The sequence below is a fragment of the Setaria viridis genome, chromosome 4, assembly GCF_005286985.2.
Source record: "Setaria viridis chromosome 4, Setaria_viridis_v4.0, whole genome shotgun sequence".
Lineage (NCBI taxonomy): Eukaryota > Viridiplantae > Streptophyta > Magnoliopsida > Poales > Poaceae > Setaria > Setaria viridis.
The window spans coordinates 7935317-7953470 of record NC_048266.2 but is presented as its reverse complement, the minus strand read 5'-3'; the positions used below and the strand labels follow the sequence as shown (position 1 = coordinate 7953470).

General features: G+C 43.9%; 2 protein-coding genes, 1 long non-coding RNA gene and 1 pseudogene across 3 annotated transcripts; 3 read left to right on the top strand and 1 right to left on the bottom strand.

The window, feature by feature from the left end:
• The first annotated feature begins 660 nt into the window (after positions 1-660).
• LOC117852029 (transcription termination factor MTERF15, mitochondrial-like) lies at positions 661-3727 on the top strand (annotated as a pseudogene).
• Positions 3728-4952: 1225 nt separating this feature from the next.
• Positions 4953-6526, top strand: LOC117851694 (transcription termination factor MTEF18, mitochondrial). The gene is given in 2 exon segments (XM_034733564.2): positions 4953-6164; positions 6166-6526. Coding segments are annotated over 2 exon segments (1191 nt in total). The 5' UTR covers positions 4953-5012; the 3' UTR covers positions 6205-6526.
• Positions 6527-8241: 1715 nt separating this feature from the next.
• On the bottom strand, positions 8242-10679 carry LOC140222455 (uncharacterized). The gene is made up of 2 exons (XR_011898005.1): positions 10552-10679; positions 8242-8416 (listed from the first exon to the last, which is right to left on the bottom strand). It is a non-coding gene; the product is annotated as an uncharacterized lncRNA (long non-coding RNA).
• Positions 10533-12616, top strand: LOC117851279 (transcription termination factor MTEF18, mitochondrial). Its single transcript, XM_034733070.2, has 2 exons — positions 10533-12126; positions 12219-12616. Exon 1 carries the CDS (start codon positions 10534-10536, stop codon positions 11779-11781), a length of 1248 nt encoding a protein of 415 aa, XP_034588961.2. The 5' UTR covers position 10533; the 3' UTR covers positions 11782-12126; positions 12219-12616.
• Positions 12617-18154: the final 5538 nt, after the last annotated feature.

Genomic DNA, 18154 nt, shown 5'->3' with positions numbered 1-18154 from the left:
TATCATACATTGCATGAAAGCCAATATTGATGACATATAGTGTTATCATGATCAAGATTTGTTAGGAGCATCAATCACATACCATTATACATCAGATTCCTCAAAATTACCAATTGTAGCTGCGACTTTGACAAATTTCTCGAGAGTGGAATTGTTTCTGGTGAATTTGGCAAAATCATTTCATTCTAGTCTGCAAGTTGCATTGCCACATAACGAAAATTGTGGGCACCTCCTGAAAACTGTGTACATATCCTCCTCTACTGCCTCCATCAGCTACTGCGAATGGTCAAATGACGTTGATTCATTTTGAGCTAAAACAACATAACACTAAAAAAAACTAAAAGCACTGTCACTTGGCAGTTTGCACAGGTCATTTTCCCGTGGGTCACTGTGACTTTGGTCTTCTAAATTTCAAATATTTTAAAATATGTGCATTACCATGTACGATGATATTTCTGGAACAAATTTTGAAATTTGTTTAAGATATGTTTTGAAACTTCTACAAAACCTGACATGCTGAAATTTGCACCAAATTAAATCGACACTTCCACCGGATACGCTGCTTGAATTGGCAAGATCTCAAACCCTGTTGCAGCGGCGACTACCGACTAAAACACATATATCAAACATCCCTGCCGCCGCCGCCTCCGGCTCGACGCGATGCTCCAGCTCCGGAACATCCTATCGCTTCTCCGCGCCCCGTCCCCTTTCGCCGCTGCTCCCCACCCTCGGTTCCTCGGCCTCCACCGCCCTCTCTCCAACAACGCCGCCGCCCCCTTCGCTGTCGACGACTACCTCGTCGCCACCTGCGGCCTCTCCCGGGCGCAAGCCCTCAAGGCGTCCAAGAGCCTCTCCCACCTCAGCTCACCCTCCAAGCCCGACGCCGTCCTCGCCTTCCTCTCCGCGCGCGGCCTCTCACGCGCCGACATCGCCGCGGACCCGAGGCTCCTCTGCGCCAGCGTGGAGAAGAACCTGTCCAAGCGCGTCGCCGAGCTCGGCGACCTCGGCCTCTCGCGCTCCCAGATCGCGCGCCTCATCTTAATCTGCCGCCATGCCATCCGCTCCGCCGCTATCCAACGCAACATCGCCTTCTGGCTCCCGATCTTGGGCTCCTTCGACAAGCTCCTCCAAGTCGTGAAGATGAACAGCGGCATCCTTACAGTCAATCCCGAGAAGGCGTCCAAGCCCAACCTCGCCCTCCTCCAGCGATGCGGGATAAATGTGTCTGATCTGCCAACATTCATGTTCAGGGTGCTCACCAGGCCGCACAAGATAGTGCGGGAAGCCGTGGCACACATTGACAATATTGGTTTGCCACGGAGCTTGCGGATGTTCTACTATGTGCATGTCATTCGCAATCCCAAACAAGGACAACCTTGCCAAGAAGTTCCGTATCCTTGAGAGGTATGGTTGGTCACAGGAGGATGTGTTGAGAGCGGTGAGGAAGATGCCAGGTATTGTGACCATGTCGGACGATAGGCTGAGGAGAAATGTGGAATTCTTAACAAGGGATGTTGAGCTAGAGACATCTTACATCACTCAAAGGCCAGTGCTGATCAAGTATAGCCTTGAGCGCCGCTTGTTACCCCGGCATTGCTTGCTTAAGGTTCTCAAGGAAAAGGGATTGCTGGATGCTGGGTTGAGCTTCTATTTTGCGGCCAGTTTGACTGAGAAGAAATTCCACAAAAGGTTCATTGGTCCTTACAAGGAGAGAGTTCCTGGTCTTGCCGCCATTTATGCTTCAAGCTGTGCCAAGAAGGTACCTAATTGACTTTCTTTCTGGCCAACTAAGTAGTTCAACAGGGGGTGCCTATGCTTGTGCTGAGTGCTGACGGTACTAATAGGGCAATGGAGCTGCTGTGTTGGAACTTGGAGGTGAGATTTAGGTTTGTCAACTTTTCATCCCCACCTAATTCTATTATTGTAATGCTTTGAAACTTCAGTGTATGTTGTCCTCTTTAGTGGCAATACATTTCCTGGAGGGAACATGCTTGATATGAGACACAATGCGTGTAATTTTTCCTTAGGTTTTCACTGGCAAATGTGTGTGCTGAATAGTTATGTCAGATGTGAGCTTACTCAGGAACACTTGTTTGCATATTATATATTTTTTTGCCCATCACCATTTAAGTTGTTCAAGGTTGCTTTTCAGAAACTTGCTACTTCTCAATTGACATCGCTTACAAGCAAAAATTTACTTTTCAAACCTGCATTACAATGTTTGACCGTGCAAATTGTAGACGAACATTTTGTTGGACAATTAGATGATTCTAGGTATGTGGTCCACAATATTTTTACATTCTCTTGAGGTGAGAAGAAAAATATTCCATGATTGTGCTAATCTTTTAGTGGTAAGACCAGAGTGTGAAATGTTCTGCTTCCGTGGCAGATGGAGAAAATAATATGCAAGATTTAATGCTCCATGCTGTTATTTCCATGACATCCTAGGCAATCATAGTGGTAGTTCATTGTCCTGCGCTCCAGTTGTTTCTACTTTCTTGTACGTGGTTGGTTTGGTTGGTGCCGTTGCCATGGTTTGAGGAAAACTGTGGACCTGGTGAGATAATGATCACCATTATTATTTACATTTAATTTTTTTTCTTACATAAACTCTAACAACCGACCCTACTATGGGATATCCTTTTAAGATGAATAGCCCATCCGAAGGTTTGGGTTTGTTTTCGTTGTTTCTTTTAAGATGAATAGCCCATCCGCTGGCTTTGAAAGCCTGGAGCTATTGCATTCAAGAACAAAGATGACTTTAAGATACAGAAGGTTGGGCAAAGTCAACTAAATGAACCTGCTTAAGCAGGTTGGCTTAATCTTTATGTATACAAACTATATAAACTCCAGTCTTCCTCCTTAAATTATAAAGAAGTGCTTATGTTTTTTAAAGAAAAATCAGGATCGCGGGTGGGCACATGAGATTGTAAATGTAGGCCATCTAAAAAATGCTAGATATTTGATTCGTTTTCCTTTTCTTTTTGTGGAAATGGGTCTTGGAGTTATTCGGAATAAGGGATGATCGGAGCATGCATGTGCCAGAAGGCATTGTTCTCCATGTAATTCGCATCTAAAACCAGCCTCTGAGCACTGTATTAGTATGTGGTACTTTACAATTGAAGTGCTGGGGTATCCTTTCCTATGAAGAGAAATCTTGAGATTACACAATATGATAATATCTTTACTTATTAAATAATGTGCATGTTAGTTATGACATTAAGTGGTTGTCTTGTATTTGTGCATTCTGCACTTCAGAAAATGAGATTTAATGTGTTCCTAATTACTTCATTGTAATCTCCATATGGATTATGCAATTTCCGTTTACATGCTATAAAACTGGAGTATGCTAAGAGCGTTGGCCAGTGTTGTGGAACATTTCTTTATACATTTTGACGTTTTTTTTCCTTCTCCCTTCCTAGGATACCAGCCGGCGAAGGGATGAGATTTCATTGATAACTAATGGACGGTAGCATGAGGTTACAACTTGAGTACAACTTTAAGATCCAGGGGGTTAAAATCACTTGAATTGAAAGCTTATAAATGCGTTGAATGGTTCAGATACATGGATGTACTTGAGTTGTACTAAAATGGCTGTACTTCAAGCATTTCCCTTGCATAATTTTGCAAGGGCAGGGTAGTGTCTTGATTGATTGCTATCGAGATTGACACAGCAAATGATTTGTTCTGAACCTTGAAAGTGAGATCTCAGAAGCTTCTTTTGCTACCTGACACGCTTCCGGTTCTGGTTTCAAAATAATATATGCATCGTGGTTCCTGCTTCTTTTTATATTGTTGAATTGAAGCTTGCTGAGAAAGTTGAACAGTACTAGCCTACTAGGGATATCGAACAAAGATTTAACCATAAATTGTCCAGTGCCCAGGTAATGTTGTGTATGACTGCATTAACCAGAAGTCTAGTACCTGGCAAGCTGAAGCAGCTAGGATTGGCCAGTAGAGACTTGCATGCTGTCAGCCGGTGGTATTCTTACAATTTCCTGATACAATGTGCCGGTTTTGTTTTTTGCTTATGGAATTAGCATTTGATTCCTGATATTTTTTCCTGTAGAAAAGATCGCCTTGCTTGGTGCTATTCTTTTTGAAGCGGCCTTTGTGCTAATCTTTAGAACTGTAGCATGTTCTTGCATCGGCAGTGCTGTATCATACATAATTCATAAGGTGGATACTGTGATCTGTTAAGTTTTATCAGGTCAATTATCTGCAGGTCACAAGCAGAACAACGTTCTTTCAGTTAAATTTTGGCTTTGGCCCTGCTAAAACTTTGGCATCTCATAGTAGAGGCGCGAAACAAACTGGTAGGCGGTGCATCTGCCGAAATTATGCTACAACTTTCTTACACAAAGTTTGTCTATGAACATCGCAAAGGGTTGGACAACAAAATCAGAGTTAATGGTAAATGATTCGTAACATTAAGGTCCCGTTTGGTAGAGCTTCAGCTTCTCATAAAACGGCTTCGGCTTCGGCTTCTTCGGTGGAGTGGCTTTTTTAGTGAAGCTGAAGCCGTTTTGCAAAACGTTTGGTAAAACGGCTTCTCAATGGCAATATATGTAATTTTATGATCACTTAATGCTTGGAGAGAGAGGAGAAGCCGGTGAAGTCACTTTTTTTGGCTTCTCCTCTCTAGTGTAAGCCGTTTTGCGGCTTCTTCACGGCTTTGGTGGTGAAGCCGTTTTGAAATTGACCCTTTGGTAGGGCTTCATCAAAAGCCGGTGGAGAAGCACTTTGAGAAGCCCTACCAAACGAGGCCTAAATAGCTGAACCAGTGCCAAATTGTTTGCCAAAAAATAAATTTGTTTTAGCGCAAAAAAATTATGTTGTTTGTAGCCAAGCGAAAATTGGAGCAGCAGTTTCCCCACATTATGGGCCCGGCCCATGAAAAGGGCCCATTTTCCTCCAAAAAAAAAATAACAAAACACAGAAGGACTGCTAAATTCGCCGCGTCGCAGCATTCCCCCCAAAACGCCGGCCGCCGCCGCCGCCGCCGCAACGCCATGAACCACCTCCGACGCCTCACTACCCCCACCCCCCTCCTCTCCACACGACGCTATCTCCTCACTAGTCACTACCCCCACCTCCCTCCTCTTACTCTCTCTCTCCACCGCCTCCTCTCCGCCACCGCCGCCTCCCCTTCCCCCAAACCCTTCGCCGTCGAGGAGTACCTCGTCTCCACCTGCGGCCTCACGCGCGCGCAGGCCCTCAAGGCGTCGAAGCAGCTCGCTCACCTCAGGTCCCCCTCAAAGCCCGACGCCGTCATCGCCTTCCTCTCCGCGCTGGGCCTCGCGCGCCCCGACATCGCGGCCCTCGTCGCCGCGGACCCGCGCTTCCTCTGCGCCAGCGTGGAGAAAACCTTGGCTCCCCGCATCACCGAGCTCAGCGACCTCGGCCTCTCGCGGGCGCAGATCGCGCGCCTCGTCCCGCTCGCCCGCACTGCCTTCCGCAGCAGCACCCTCGGCCACAGCCTCGGCTTCTGGCTCCCGGTCATGGGCTCCTTTGAGAAGGTACTCACGTTTCTCAGGCTGAAATGCAACATCCTCGGAAGTGACATCGAGAAGGTGATCAAGCCCAACATGGCCCTCCTCCAGCAGTACGGAATACATGTGGGTAATTTCCCCAATTCATTCCTGCCCGTGGTGATGACCAGGCCCCCTGAGCACGTCCAGGCCGCCATGACGCGCATCAGTAAATTTGGGTTCAGGCAGGACTCAGGGATGTTCGCCATAGCGCTTGAGGTGTTTGCAATCCACAGCCAGGAGAAGATTGATGAGAAAATCAGGACCCTTGAAATGTTTGGCTGGTCTCAGGACGATGTGCTGATGACTGTGAGGAAGATGCCACATTTACTGAACATGTCGAAGGAAAGGTTACAGAGGAATTTGGAATTCTTGGCCAGGGATGTTGGGCTGGAGATACCGTACATTGCTCAAAGGCCAGTGCTGGTTATGTATAGCCTTGACCGCCGGTTGGTACCGCGCCATCATTTGATCAAGATTCTCATTGCAAAGGGATTGCTTAGTGATAAGTTTGACTTATATTCTGCATTTGCCCTCTCTGAGAAGAAGTTCCTGGACAGGTTCATCCATCCTTACGAGCATATGGTTCCAGGCCTTGCTGGTGCTTACGCTTCTAGCTGTGCTGGAAAAGCACCCCATGGGCTTACTATCTGATGTGACAAAATGGAACTAGAGGATGTGTTGAAGTTCTGCTGGGAGTGTACCAATAGGACTGACGTTTGTAAAATTGAAAGGATGGTTTAACGTTTGCTTTCCTGGTGCTAATTGTTCTTGTGTTTACAAAATTTGTTGGTGGTGCTCCACTGTAGTGTTGTAGTCACTGACTAATTAATGAATATTTCAGAGCTAGTCTCCGGTTCCAATCTAGTCCCATGTGGAAATTTAGGAATGACATTTCCAGGAGCGACATGTTTGATTCGATACGGGATGTGTAACTTTGTTCTTTGGTTACTATATTTTGCTTATCCTGAATGGTTAATGTGTTCTGTTGCCAATGTATCTGGGGCACAATGAAGATGATAATTAAACACCTCGTGGTGCTCCCACTTTGACAGTCAGGGCTATTGTTGTGGGAATTCTTTCTTTGGTTATGCCCATGTGTCAATAAGTGCACGTTTAATGTGTCATTTCTTGTAAAATTGACTTGGATAGATGGTGATCACCATTGTGATCACACCTGGTGTTTTATTAACAAAAAATTGGAATAAATACATATTATTTTGTCCTAGTGGTGAATTAGTCTTCCTAGATTCAGTTTAGAGATTAGAAACTATTTTTTGAAATAAGAAGTGAGCAGAAGTGGGCCTTAAATTTATTCAATATGAATTTGTGGTCAAAACATAAAATGGGTCAGTGGAACAGCTGGATTCATTGTTCAGGATGGAAGTTGCGATAACAAGCATAGCTGTTCGTCTGAAACCACAGCACATATGTTCCTTAATTCTGTGCCATTTGGGTGTTCTGCTTGTGCATAGTGTTATTGAGATACACATTTTTATCTTGCCTGTTTGTTTTTTTTAAAAAAAAGGTGAGTAGTGTTTGTCTTTTAGCACATGACTGCTTTGTATTCTTGAAATTAAGCTCACTTCCAAAAACTAAGTTCCATTTGTTGCTAATTAACTCAGCAACATCAAGCCTTCTCTAACACATTCAACTCCATGTAAATTGTGTAGTTTCCATTTTCTTGCTGTCAAACTGGACCAAACATGGTTGTTTTGTAAACACTATCTAGCCAGGTTTTGTGGTAAGATGGTGATATTATTATGGATTTCCATCAAATTGGATTTTGGAAGTCTAGCATTACATTCTGTACCGTCTCTCTTTTGTTCCTGTTAGTTCCCATTTGATTCCAAGATACATTATCCGCTAGAAGGGGAAAAAACATCATATACAATGCAACGTGCATGTTTCTTTCGATGTTTAAACTAGATAGCTAAAACTGGTTCAGCCCTCCATAGAAATCCTTAAAAAGAGAGTCGATAAGCCTATCTAGCTGCCATGGTGAACTTTTCATATGACCAAAATGTTATGTTTTTTTGTTATTTTATTAAAAAAAGGAGTAGTGATACTAACTGGTTGTTGATATGCCTATGTAGCTGTCATTGTTATCTTTCATGTGAACAAAATGTTATGTTTTTTCCCCATAAAAAAAAGAGTAGTGATGCTAAAATTCTAATCGAACATGAGCGTTTTCTTTTTCTTTTTTTGCAGAAATTTAGTGAAGGCCTGAACCAGATGGTTTTATAAGTTTGTCTTTACTCTGTAGCGTGTTGCGGGTGAATACAATTCATCTTTGGCGATGTCAGTTTGCAGTTTTGCACCTTTTTGTATCTCCAAAGTTCTGGTTTGATAAGCTGACTTCAAATCTAATTGTACCCTGGGTCCAAGGGCCTGCTTATTTTGTCATTTTTACCACTCTTGACAGCTTCTTAACTCTGTCGTGTACGCCCTTATAAAAAATCCTCTGTCGCGTACGTATCTTGTGTCCTCATTACTGGCTAGCTTTGCTCCTACCATAGAGTTAGAGCGCTCGATAATCCTGTGCTTCCTGCGAATTGTTAAACTTTTTTCCGGCTATTTTACATCTCTTCCTCACCGAATTTTAGATATTAAATTTTCATCAATATTTTATCGATCCACTTTCCTTCTTTCTTCCTCTAGTCTTTGCCTATTTGGTCCTGTTTAGCAAAGATTTCAGACAGATAAACTGTTTCATATAAGGAGATTTTGATTAATAAAGAAACATTTATAGGGAAATAAAATTGGAGAATCCGAAACCCTACTAAACAGGCTCTTTCTTCTTCCTATAGCCATGGCGCCTAAAACAAGCCTGGGGATACAACCTTGCCCTCCTCTCGTGTCTCATCTTCAGTGGGTCTCCTAGCCTGCTTGTACATGGGAAAGTAGAGGTGAATCTCATCGAAATTGAAGGATGAAAGAAAAATGACAAAATTCCATAATTGATACTCTAAAATTGAAGACTTTCTTAATTGATATTGAAAATTTCGAACATTCTTTATTTGACATTAGATTAAACTTTTGTTCATTATTTGACACTTTCCGTACTTCAACAACTCGTGAATTCTCTCTATCGGGCATACATCCATGAGCCCACCAAACGATTTCGACAGATCCATATGAGGAGAAGTACACCGAGACATACCAGGACATGAAGACTACAATACAGGGTGGTGCAGTCTACATGGACTGCCAGGAGACTAGTCGAAGACATGAAACTACTCTTCCGAGTTAGAGTAGAACTCTGTAGTCGTATCCGACTAGTACTCTTGTAAGGTATATAAGGGTGGGCAGGCTCCAAACAAGTTTAATCGAATACAAGCAAACAACACACAGGATGTAGGTATCGTTGTCAAGATTTGCGGATCGAGACTTAGACTAATAAATTTCTTTTATGCGCGTAAGGCTTCGGATGGTGGCGTGGGAGACACGGGGTTAGACTGGTTCGGGCAAGAAGAAGCCCTACGTCCAGTATCGAGGCTGCTCGTGTTACCCACGTGGGGTTCTGTAGTAGGGGTTACAGATGGGCGAGAGAGGGAATTGATCCCAGGTCTCTTGAGTGTACTTGTGCTCTAAGGGAGTGCGAGAGTGTTTTGTTGGCTTTCGAGAGAGAGTCTCCCTCCCCCGTCTCAGGATCCCCGGTCCTCCTTTTATAGCACAGGAGGGAGCTCGGGGTTACAGTCGAGCCGGGCGTCAGGAGAAGAGGTAGAAAGGATAAGCCAAGTGGAAAAATAATACAAGGGGAAGGTCCCAAGGCCGCCGCTCTTGCTCCGGCCTCCGGTCCCTGTCAGCGCGTTCGGCGAGGGAGGGTGATTCCTTCCAGATCTTGTCGATGATCTCCCTGGTCGCCATCGCCGTCGAGCGTGATGATGAGCCTCAGCCTCGGCATCCGTGCCCACCGAGGAGGAGGTCCGATTCTGTTGCCCCGCCGATTACCGTAAGACCGGACGTCGCATCCCTGAAACTGCCGTTGGGCGCACGGGGCGCGAGAGCAAGCGATGCGCCCTCCTGTGTCGTTCGGCGCAGCTCATGAGTACTCTGTGGTGAATCAGAAGGAGCCACGACCACTGCAGCTCGCGCCGCACGGCCGCGCACCGGTATTTGGGACTGGTTACATTGGGGACGCGGCTCCCTTTTGGCTCGACAGGGCCGCGGCGCATTTATGACGAGGTCGATAGGGGGATCCACGAGATCGTCATCCTGATCCTTCAGTCCGCGCCCAAGGCGAATATTCGTCTTGTGGACCCGAGCGAGTGCGACCCCCGCGCCCAGGGTCGGGCGAGGCGGAGTCTCTGTGGTGGGGGTCGGGCGCTCCCGTTTAGTCTTCAAGAGGTTGGGAGCGTCCGACCCCGGAACTCCGGGTCGGGCGAGGCGGAACGTGGCCTCTCCCTTTCATGCTGGGCTGACGGCAATTTCGCTACCTTAGATGGGCCTAGGCCTTCATGACTGTTGCTTTGAGCGGCATTAGGAGGTCGTTAATATTTCCCCCCAACAGTAGGGTATTACGCGATCTAGCGGCCTGAACCTGTCTAAATCGCGTGCCTACGTACACCATCGAGTTCCTAGTTTCGATGACACCCACCAACCAAAACTCTACCTCGGGTACTCCCTTAGTAGGTTGCCGAGTTAAAACACCGATACTCTCCCCTCCCCCTCTTTTCTTGACCAAAATGACCTTCAAATCACCTTAAGAATTTTAGTTTTGACATTTTAAATGCTATATATGTTTTTTAATGCAAATTGGGTTCATCTCCACCTTCAGTATCACTGAAAAATCATGAATTTTGAAGGTGATTTAAAATAATTTGATTAAGAAAAGAGGGGAGAGAATCCTCGGGTGTCTGCACACACGAGTTAATTTACAAAATGGGTGGAAGTTTGAATGAAAGTTTAACCTAGTGTCAGATAAGGAAGTTCAATTTATTTTTAATGTTAAATAAAGAAGCCTGTGTCAAATAGAGATTTTTCAAGAAAAAAATTAGATATGCGTATAAGAGCATACCCTTGCTTATCCTCCCGCCGGCCAGGCCGCCGCCGCAGCGCCATGATCCACCTCCGGAAGCGCATCCTCTCCCACCTCCTTCGGCCCCCATCCCCCGTCTCTGCCGCCCACATATCCCCGCTCTTCTCTCCCCACCGCCTCCTGTCCGCCACCAAATGCGTCGCCCCAAACCCCTTCGCCATCGAGGACTACCTCGTCTCCACCTGCGGCCTCACCCGAGAGCAGGCCCTCAAGTCGTCGAAGTGGATCTCCCACCTCAAGCACCCCTCCAACCCCGACGCGGTCCTCGCCTTCCTCTCGGACCTCGGCCTCTCCCGCGCCGAGGTCGCCACCGTCGTCGCCAAGGACCCCAGAGTCCTCTGCGCCGACGTGGGGAGAACCCTCGCCCCCCGCGTCGCCGAGCTCGCCGACCTCGGGCTGTCGCGTCCCGACATCGCGCGCCTCTTCATTCTTGGCCAAAACCACTTCCGCCACAGCTCGCTCCGCCTCAATCTTGAATTTTGGATCTCGGTCTTTGGCTCCCTCGACCAGTTCCTGCAGGCGCTCAAAATTAACGGGGCTCTCCTCAGCAAAAGCATCGAGAAGGTGGCCAAGCCCAACTTGGCACTCCTTGAGGAATGCGGTATAAGTGTTTCTGATGTCACCAACCCCAACGCCTTCTTGTATCGGATGCTCACCACGAGCCCCAAGCACCTGCAGGAGGCCCTGACACGCGTTCATGAGTTTGGAATCCACCCGAGCTCGTCAGCATTCTCCCGCGGGCTTAGAACATTTGCGGTCCTTAGCAGTGAGAAGCTCACCAAGAATATACAGCTGTTGGAGAAGCTTGGATGGTCAAGGGATGCTATATCATTAGCAGTGAGGAGGGAACCAACTATACTGGGTTTGACTGAGGAAAGGGTTCGGAGAAGCTTGGAATTCCTGATAGGGGATGTCGGATTGAAGATACCATACATCGCACGAATGCCAGCACTGATGAATTATAGCATTGACCGTCGGCTATTGCCACGGAACTGTCTGATGAATTTTCTCAAGGCGAAGGGGTTGTTCAGTGCCGAATTCAGCTTCTTTTCTATTGCTACTATAAGCAATGAGAAATTTCTGCATAAATATGTCCGTCCTTACGAGGAGAGTTTTCCTGGCCTTGCTGCTGCTTTTGCTTCTAGCTGCGCTGGAAAACACCAATGGGAACAACTATATGAGACAACATGCAAAAAGAGAAATAGTTGACACTTGTTCTGGAAAGTACCATTAGGAATCTGTTTCAAGGTTTTTTTGTCCTCCCCATTGGCCATTCTTGAAATGTAATGTTCTAGCATTTAGCTATTGGTGACTGGCTTAAGTACTATCAAATGTTCAACTAGTGATTTATTTGTTTCTTAGGTTCTATTTCGCAAAATCGCTGCTGAGAGAAAAATTTGGTGCTTGCAACTTTACAAGTTTTGTAGCTTGCAAGGACCATGTTCCAAGTATTTATGAACAATGATACAGAGGACTGAATTTCTCTGTTAGTAAAAGATTGCCTAAGGTGAAGCTCTTGCAGATGACACTCTGGTCTGGTGGTCCGATGCTGAGGTGACTTGCTGTCAGTAGTGCTAAGGATCTCCAAGGAACCATCTGCACCATATGTTGGAGTTCCTAATCACTTGTCTGCTTTTCTTATTTAGCTTGGAGGGTCACCTCATTCCCTGGCACGATGATGTGAAGTTTCCTAAGGCAAATGGATTATTGACCATAAAAAGAGCTACTATGCCACAGTCCAGGTGAGCAAGAAGGTATTCATCAAGAAGTTCATACATCCTTACAAAAAAAAAGCTGCATCATTTCATCGTGGAAGACTGCTGCGTGGAGAACTGCTCTCCAGTTTCAGATTGCATGGACCAAGAAGCAGCTCAGCAACCAGCAAAGTTTGGCACCAAGTTAATGGGTAAAATGTTTCTGTGTTCTTCTAACTATAGTTTGCTTGCCCGAAAAAAAAACCCTATAGCTTGCTTGTTACATGCTGGTTCAGTTGTAACTGATGGATGGCTAATAGAACACTGGAATTGGTATTTTGATTCCTGAATCCTGTTTGTTAACTTGTGTTCAGAAGTAAGTCGTACTCTGTGGTACAGTAACAAACTTACCCAGCTAGATGCCATTGTGATCTTCCATATGACCAAAGCTTTTGCATTTTCAAAGCAGTGATGTTAGCTGGTACCCTATCGCATGGTTCACAAATGTGACTCCGCTCTGTGCTTTCTGCCAAGTTATGGGTTGGATGGTTTCATAATTTGTATAGTTGAAGATAGAGTAACCTTTTAGATATTAGGGCAATAGTAATATCCTTAGGTACTTGGAATATGCTAGGATTTTTTGCAGGAATATAATGATGACCTAATCCTGGAGATTTCTTCAACTGAAGCATCCAGATGTCTTATTAAGTTTACTTTTACTCTCTCTTGACTAGTAGCATGCTGCGGTTGATGCCAGTGGAAATATTATCCGATGCCTGAACATTGTTTGCTATGCTGATTTGAAACCTAAGTAATTATCATGGGTCGCAAAGGTCTTTTATTTGTGCGTGCACATTCTTTCTATACCAGGTAAATAAATCGAGAATACACCCTTAACAGCTTGTTGTTGTCTGAATTTTTCCCACCCACATTAGCCATTTCCACATCGACTGATATGTTGGCTTTCTGAAGACTATTTTTCCTGTCATCTGTGTTAATTTTACCTTCGACATTCATAATTATAAGTTTATAACTGGGGACACATTTGGGTTTCAATTCATCTTTTCCTACACATAAAAATCTGTGAAATGTGACTCCAAAAATTGAGGTTTCATTAATTTCCTGGATTTACACGGTCTAATGTTTCTGGGTATGGACCTCCAGGTGAAAGTGCATCCAGGTCCCTAAGTTGGTTTTGGTGAATTGAATGACAAAACAATTAAAGGACTAACTTGTTTGTTTAAAATTGTGATCATGATTTTATTCTCATATTTATGATGTGATATTGTTTCATAAGTTGAATATGTATTATATGGCTCACAATAAATAAAAGCAAGCTAGTATGTGATCCCATGATGCAATTATATGATCAATGACAAGCAAGGGTGAAGTGAAACTTGGGGATATGTTTTATGGTTGATCTATAAGTCTCCAAATATGTGATAACTTGATTGACAAGTAAAGGGATCATTAACAAAAGAATAGTGGTATTCACAAATGGATATTGCTAGACTTCATGTGCATATGATAAAAAAAATATGAGCTTATGTGTTACATATTGGTCTTGTTATTGCAAGTTTGCAATTCATGAGACATTCCTTATCAATCAAGAACAAGCATTTGAAGAGGATTTCATATGGGATTTCATTGTTGGTGTCAAAAGCAAAGGTAAAATCAAAGTAGCAAGAATATGTGAAAAAAATCAAGCATGGTACTAGAGTGAGGGACTAAGCAAACTTTGGTCAAGCGACGGCTTGAACTATATGTGTTTTGCTAAGGTGAAGTGGTTAATATCCGGGGGTTTTCGAAGTATCATATCTAAGCCTTATCGAGGGAAGCAATGCAATGCATCTAATCTATTGTGATTGATAAAATTGAGTGACTTAAGGATTCAAGTATATCTTATCATGAGCTATGGAAAATCTTAAGTCACTAGCTCAAGATGGATGTGCTCAAGATGATAGCTATGTTAAGAGCCCTTAAGTGACTATTGATCAAAGTATGGCATGGATGTAGATTTACAAGCTCAAGTGGATGATATAGTGTTTATATTTATTCTTGAGTATAGGTATGCCATACTATCAAGAGGGATGCAACATTAGCTAATTGACAACACTAACAATACTCTTAGTTGACCTATGTGAGATTGGCCTTGAGAAAACCCTTGAGTGAGCTAATTGTCCCGGCTCAGCTGACTTAAGTCGGTTCAGCCAGTAGGTGGACCGAGTAAGTGCCTCTGGAGGTTTTGGGACTAACTCAGCCAAACCGGTCTGGGGGATCAGGATGCCAACAGCTAGTTTTTAAAACCAGGCCGGTCTGATCGGTCTGGCAACCGGTCTGACCGGTTTGAGCAACTCTAACGGCTAGTTTCTAGTGTGTGGGGGTATTTATACCCCTTGGTCCCCTCCTTGAGGGGCTGCTGGTTACACACGCATTTAACATCATCTAGTGACCAGAAAAGCTCTCCCCAACCTCTCTTTGTGAGACTTGAGTGATTCTTGAGAAATCTTTGAGTTAGGTTGAGAGAGTGATCTTGTGTGAGCATTAGTGAGCTAAAAAGAGCAATCCATATCTTGAGCACTTGTGGTTTGCGTCGAGAAAGGCTTTGAAGCATTTGTTACTCTTAGAGGTGTGCCTCCTAGATGGGTAGGCATCGCTGGCTAGCTCCCAAGGTGTGGTGAGCAGCGGCAAGTTTGTGAGGGCTGCGATCTTGCCTCTACAAGGAAAAAGATCATCTAGTGGAGGCGAGAAAAGTGGTTGAAAGAGACCTGGCTTGTTGGAAGGAAGTTGAAAGAGACTCATATTCTAATAGGCTCCTGAATGGAGGCGTAGGATTCATTACGGTGAATCTGAACTTCGGATAAACAAATCCTCATGTCTTCCTTTGGTTTGTCTCACTTGTTGATTTCTAGCAAATTACTTATGCTTCCGCTTCAATCTACTTGGGTGTGCTTGTCTTGTGTGTAGGGACTACTTTACCCTACCAGATATCATCTACAAAAGCCACTCTCAAAGTTCAGTTGGTGCTAGAAGTCAAGGAGGGAAACAACCAGAACTTAGTGTGTGTTCTTGAAGTGTATATTGGCCCCCTAAGTGGGTTTTGGTGGATTAATGACACAAGCTTAGGTGTTTGATGAACTTTCAAGTGCATAAGCAGATTTAAAAGGAATGATGGACATGGAGCACTTATGATTGACCCTAAAAAAGAAAATGAATGAATATGAGATATACCTTGAAGGCTAAATTTATTGTTAGTTTGAATTTGAGTATAGGAACGCTGCACTATTAAGAGGGATGTGTAATCTTTGGTCTTTACGTTGAAAAAGGTGCTCAAGATGACCTAACCAACCTATGAGAGACACCTTTGTACCTACACATCATATGGGGATACTTAGAATGGTGCTAACTTGAGAGCTCCGGATTTTTCCGAAGATTATTCCAGAATATTCCGGAGGTTTTGGAATTTTCGAAAGATACCGAGGTTCCGAAGTTTCTAGAAAATGTCTGGAAGATACCTGAGGTTCCGGTGTTTCCAGAGAAAGTTCTGGAAAACTCTGGAACTTAACCCACAACGGCTAGTTTCGGGGTGAAGGGTATAAATACCCCCTCACCCTCTTCCACAGTCACTCTCTTGACCTAACTTCGTGCTGAGCTGCAGAAAAGCATTCAAGTCCCCCTCTTTGCTCCTCTTTGGCTTTCCTTCGGAACTTAACCCCCAACGGCTAGTTTCGGGGTGAAGGGGTATAAATACCCCCTCACCCTCTTCCACAGTCACTCTCTTGACCTAACTTCGTCATGAGCTGCAGAAAAGCATGCTATCACCGTCAAGAAATCCAAGCTATCCTAAGAAATGTCCAAGATTTATGAGCAATTATAAAAGAACAATGGGGTAGCTCTCAAGGCAAGCAACAAGAACAAAGAAAAGCACATAATCCAAGGCAACTATCAAGGAGGATAGTGATGATAGTGATAGTGAGAGTATGGATGAGGAAGAGATGGCCTTGTTCTTGAGAAGAATAAAGAAAGTGATGAAAAGGGGGTGGTTTCTTTGACAAGAAAAAATATAAAAACAAAACCAAGAGGAAGTCAAAGAGGCTATGCTTTGGATGTGGCAAGGAAGGTCATTTCATTGCCAATTGCCTAGAAGTCAAGATCAAGAAAAATGACTCATCCAAGTTTGACAAGAGTAAGTATAAGAAGAATGTTGGTGAAGCTCACTTGGATCAAGAATGGGATTCAAATGAAGAAAGCTCGGACTCTGATGAAGAAGTGGGTTTGGCAACAATGGCTATTGGTGCCAACCTGCAAGTCATCTTTGTTTGAAGATCTCACCGATGATGAAGATGAATTCACTCATACTTGCTTCATAGCTAAAGGACCTAAGGTAGATTCCAAAACACCTTTTCTTGATGATGATGATGATGTTAATAGTGATGATGAAAATGTGCTAAAAGGTTTAGACAAACACGCTTCTAAAATAATAATGAATTTAATGATGAAAATAGAGGATAGGGATGAGACTCTTGAGGTGCAAGAAGAGTTATTTAGACTTGAGTGAGAGAAAACCATTGCTCTTGAGAATTCCTTTGAAAATGAAAAGAAGGGTTTCAAGATGCAAGAGGACTTGCTTAATACTAAAATTGACATAATTCTTAGTCTTGAGAAATCTCTTACTAAAGAGAAGATGAAAGTGGAAGAATTAACTAAGAAATTATCCTTAGCTAAGGACACTAGTGCTAATCTTAAGAATGAAAAGAATATGCTTCAAGAGAACCTCACAAGTTTGGAAGCGAATCACATGGCACTTGAAGCCCAACTCAACACTCTTAAGAAGAGTACATCATCTAACTCAAATGATGCATCCATACCTTCTAGTGCCTCTACAAGCAATGGTTGTACTAGATGTTATAAAGTTGATGTAAATGCTTGTGCCACTAACATTGCCGAAATGAATGCTATGAAGAAAGAATTGCTAGGTTATCAAACTCACTTCTTAATGAAGAAAAGAACACTTCCAAAAGGGGTGAGTTTGAGAATCACACAAAGGGCTTTGGGTGGAGCTACATGAAGAAGTTTGGTTTTGAGGATGGAATGGGATTAGGCAAGTATGAACAAGGTTCACGTGATCCCATTCTATTTGTGGAGAATAAACCACGGGCATGGGATCAAACAAGGTGGTACATGGTATGAAACCACTAGGTGCAAGAGTTGATGGTAAGCAACTTGAGTACAACAAGCCCATCAAGTTCTACAACTCTCAAGAAAGACAAGCCAAGCCCCATGTCTCTCAAAACAAGCCCAAGATCACTCAACCAAAGCAAGCAAAGAAGCCCAAGCCATATGCTTCATAAAATGGTTTCTATGCCGATTATGGGTTGACTTGGGATCACAAGGGTAAAGTTATCACTAAGTATGTGTGTAACCGCACCAAGAACACTTTGATCAAAAGGAGTACGTGGGTGCCCAAGATTCTTGTGACTAACGCTTTAGGACCCAAGTTTCTTTGGGTACCTAAAACACAAGCCTAATTTGTTTTGTAGGCTTACTCCGCCGGTGGAACGAAATGGGTGATTGATAGTGAATGCACAAATCATATGATCGGCGAGAAAAAGGTGTTCTTATGTGAAATGAAGAAAAATCCAAAAGAGAAGATTGTATTTGGTGATAATAGTGAAGGGACCATTATTGGTCTAAGTAAAGTTGCCATCTCAACAGATCATTCAATTTCCAATGTTTATTTGGTTGAATCTTTGGACTACAATTTGTTATCCGTGTCACAACTTTGTGAGATGGGTTACAATTGTTTATTCTCTAATAAGGGTGTGACCGTCTTTAGAAGAAGCGATGACTCTGTTGCTTTTATAGGTGAACTCAAGGGAAAGTTTTAT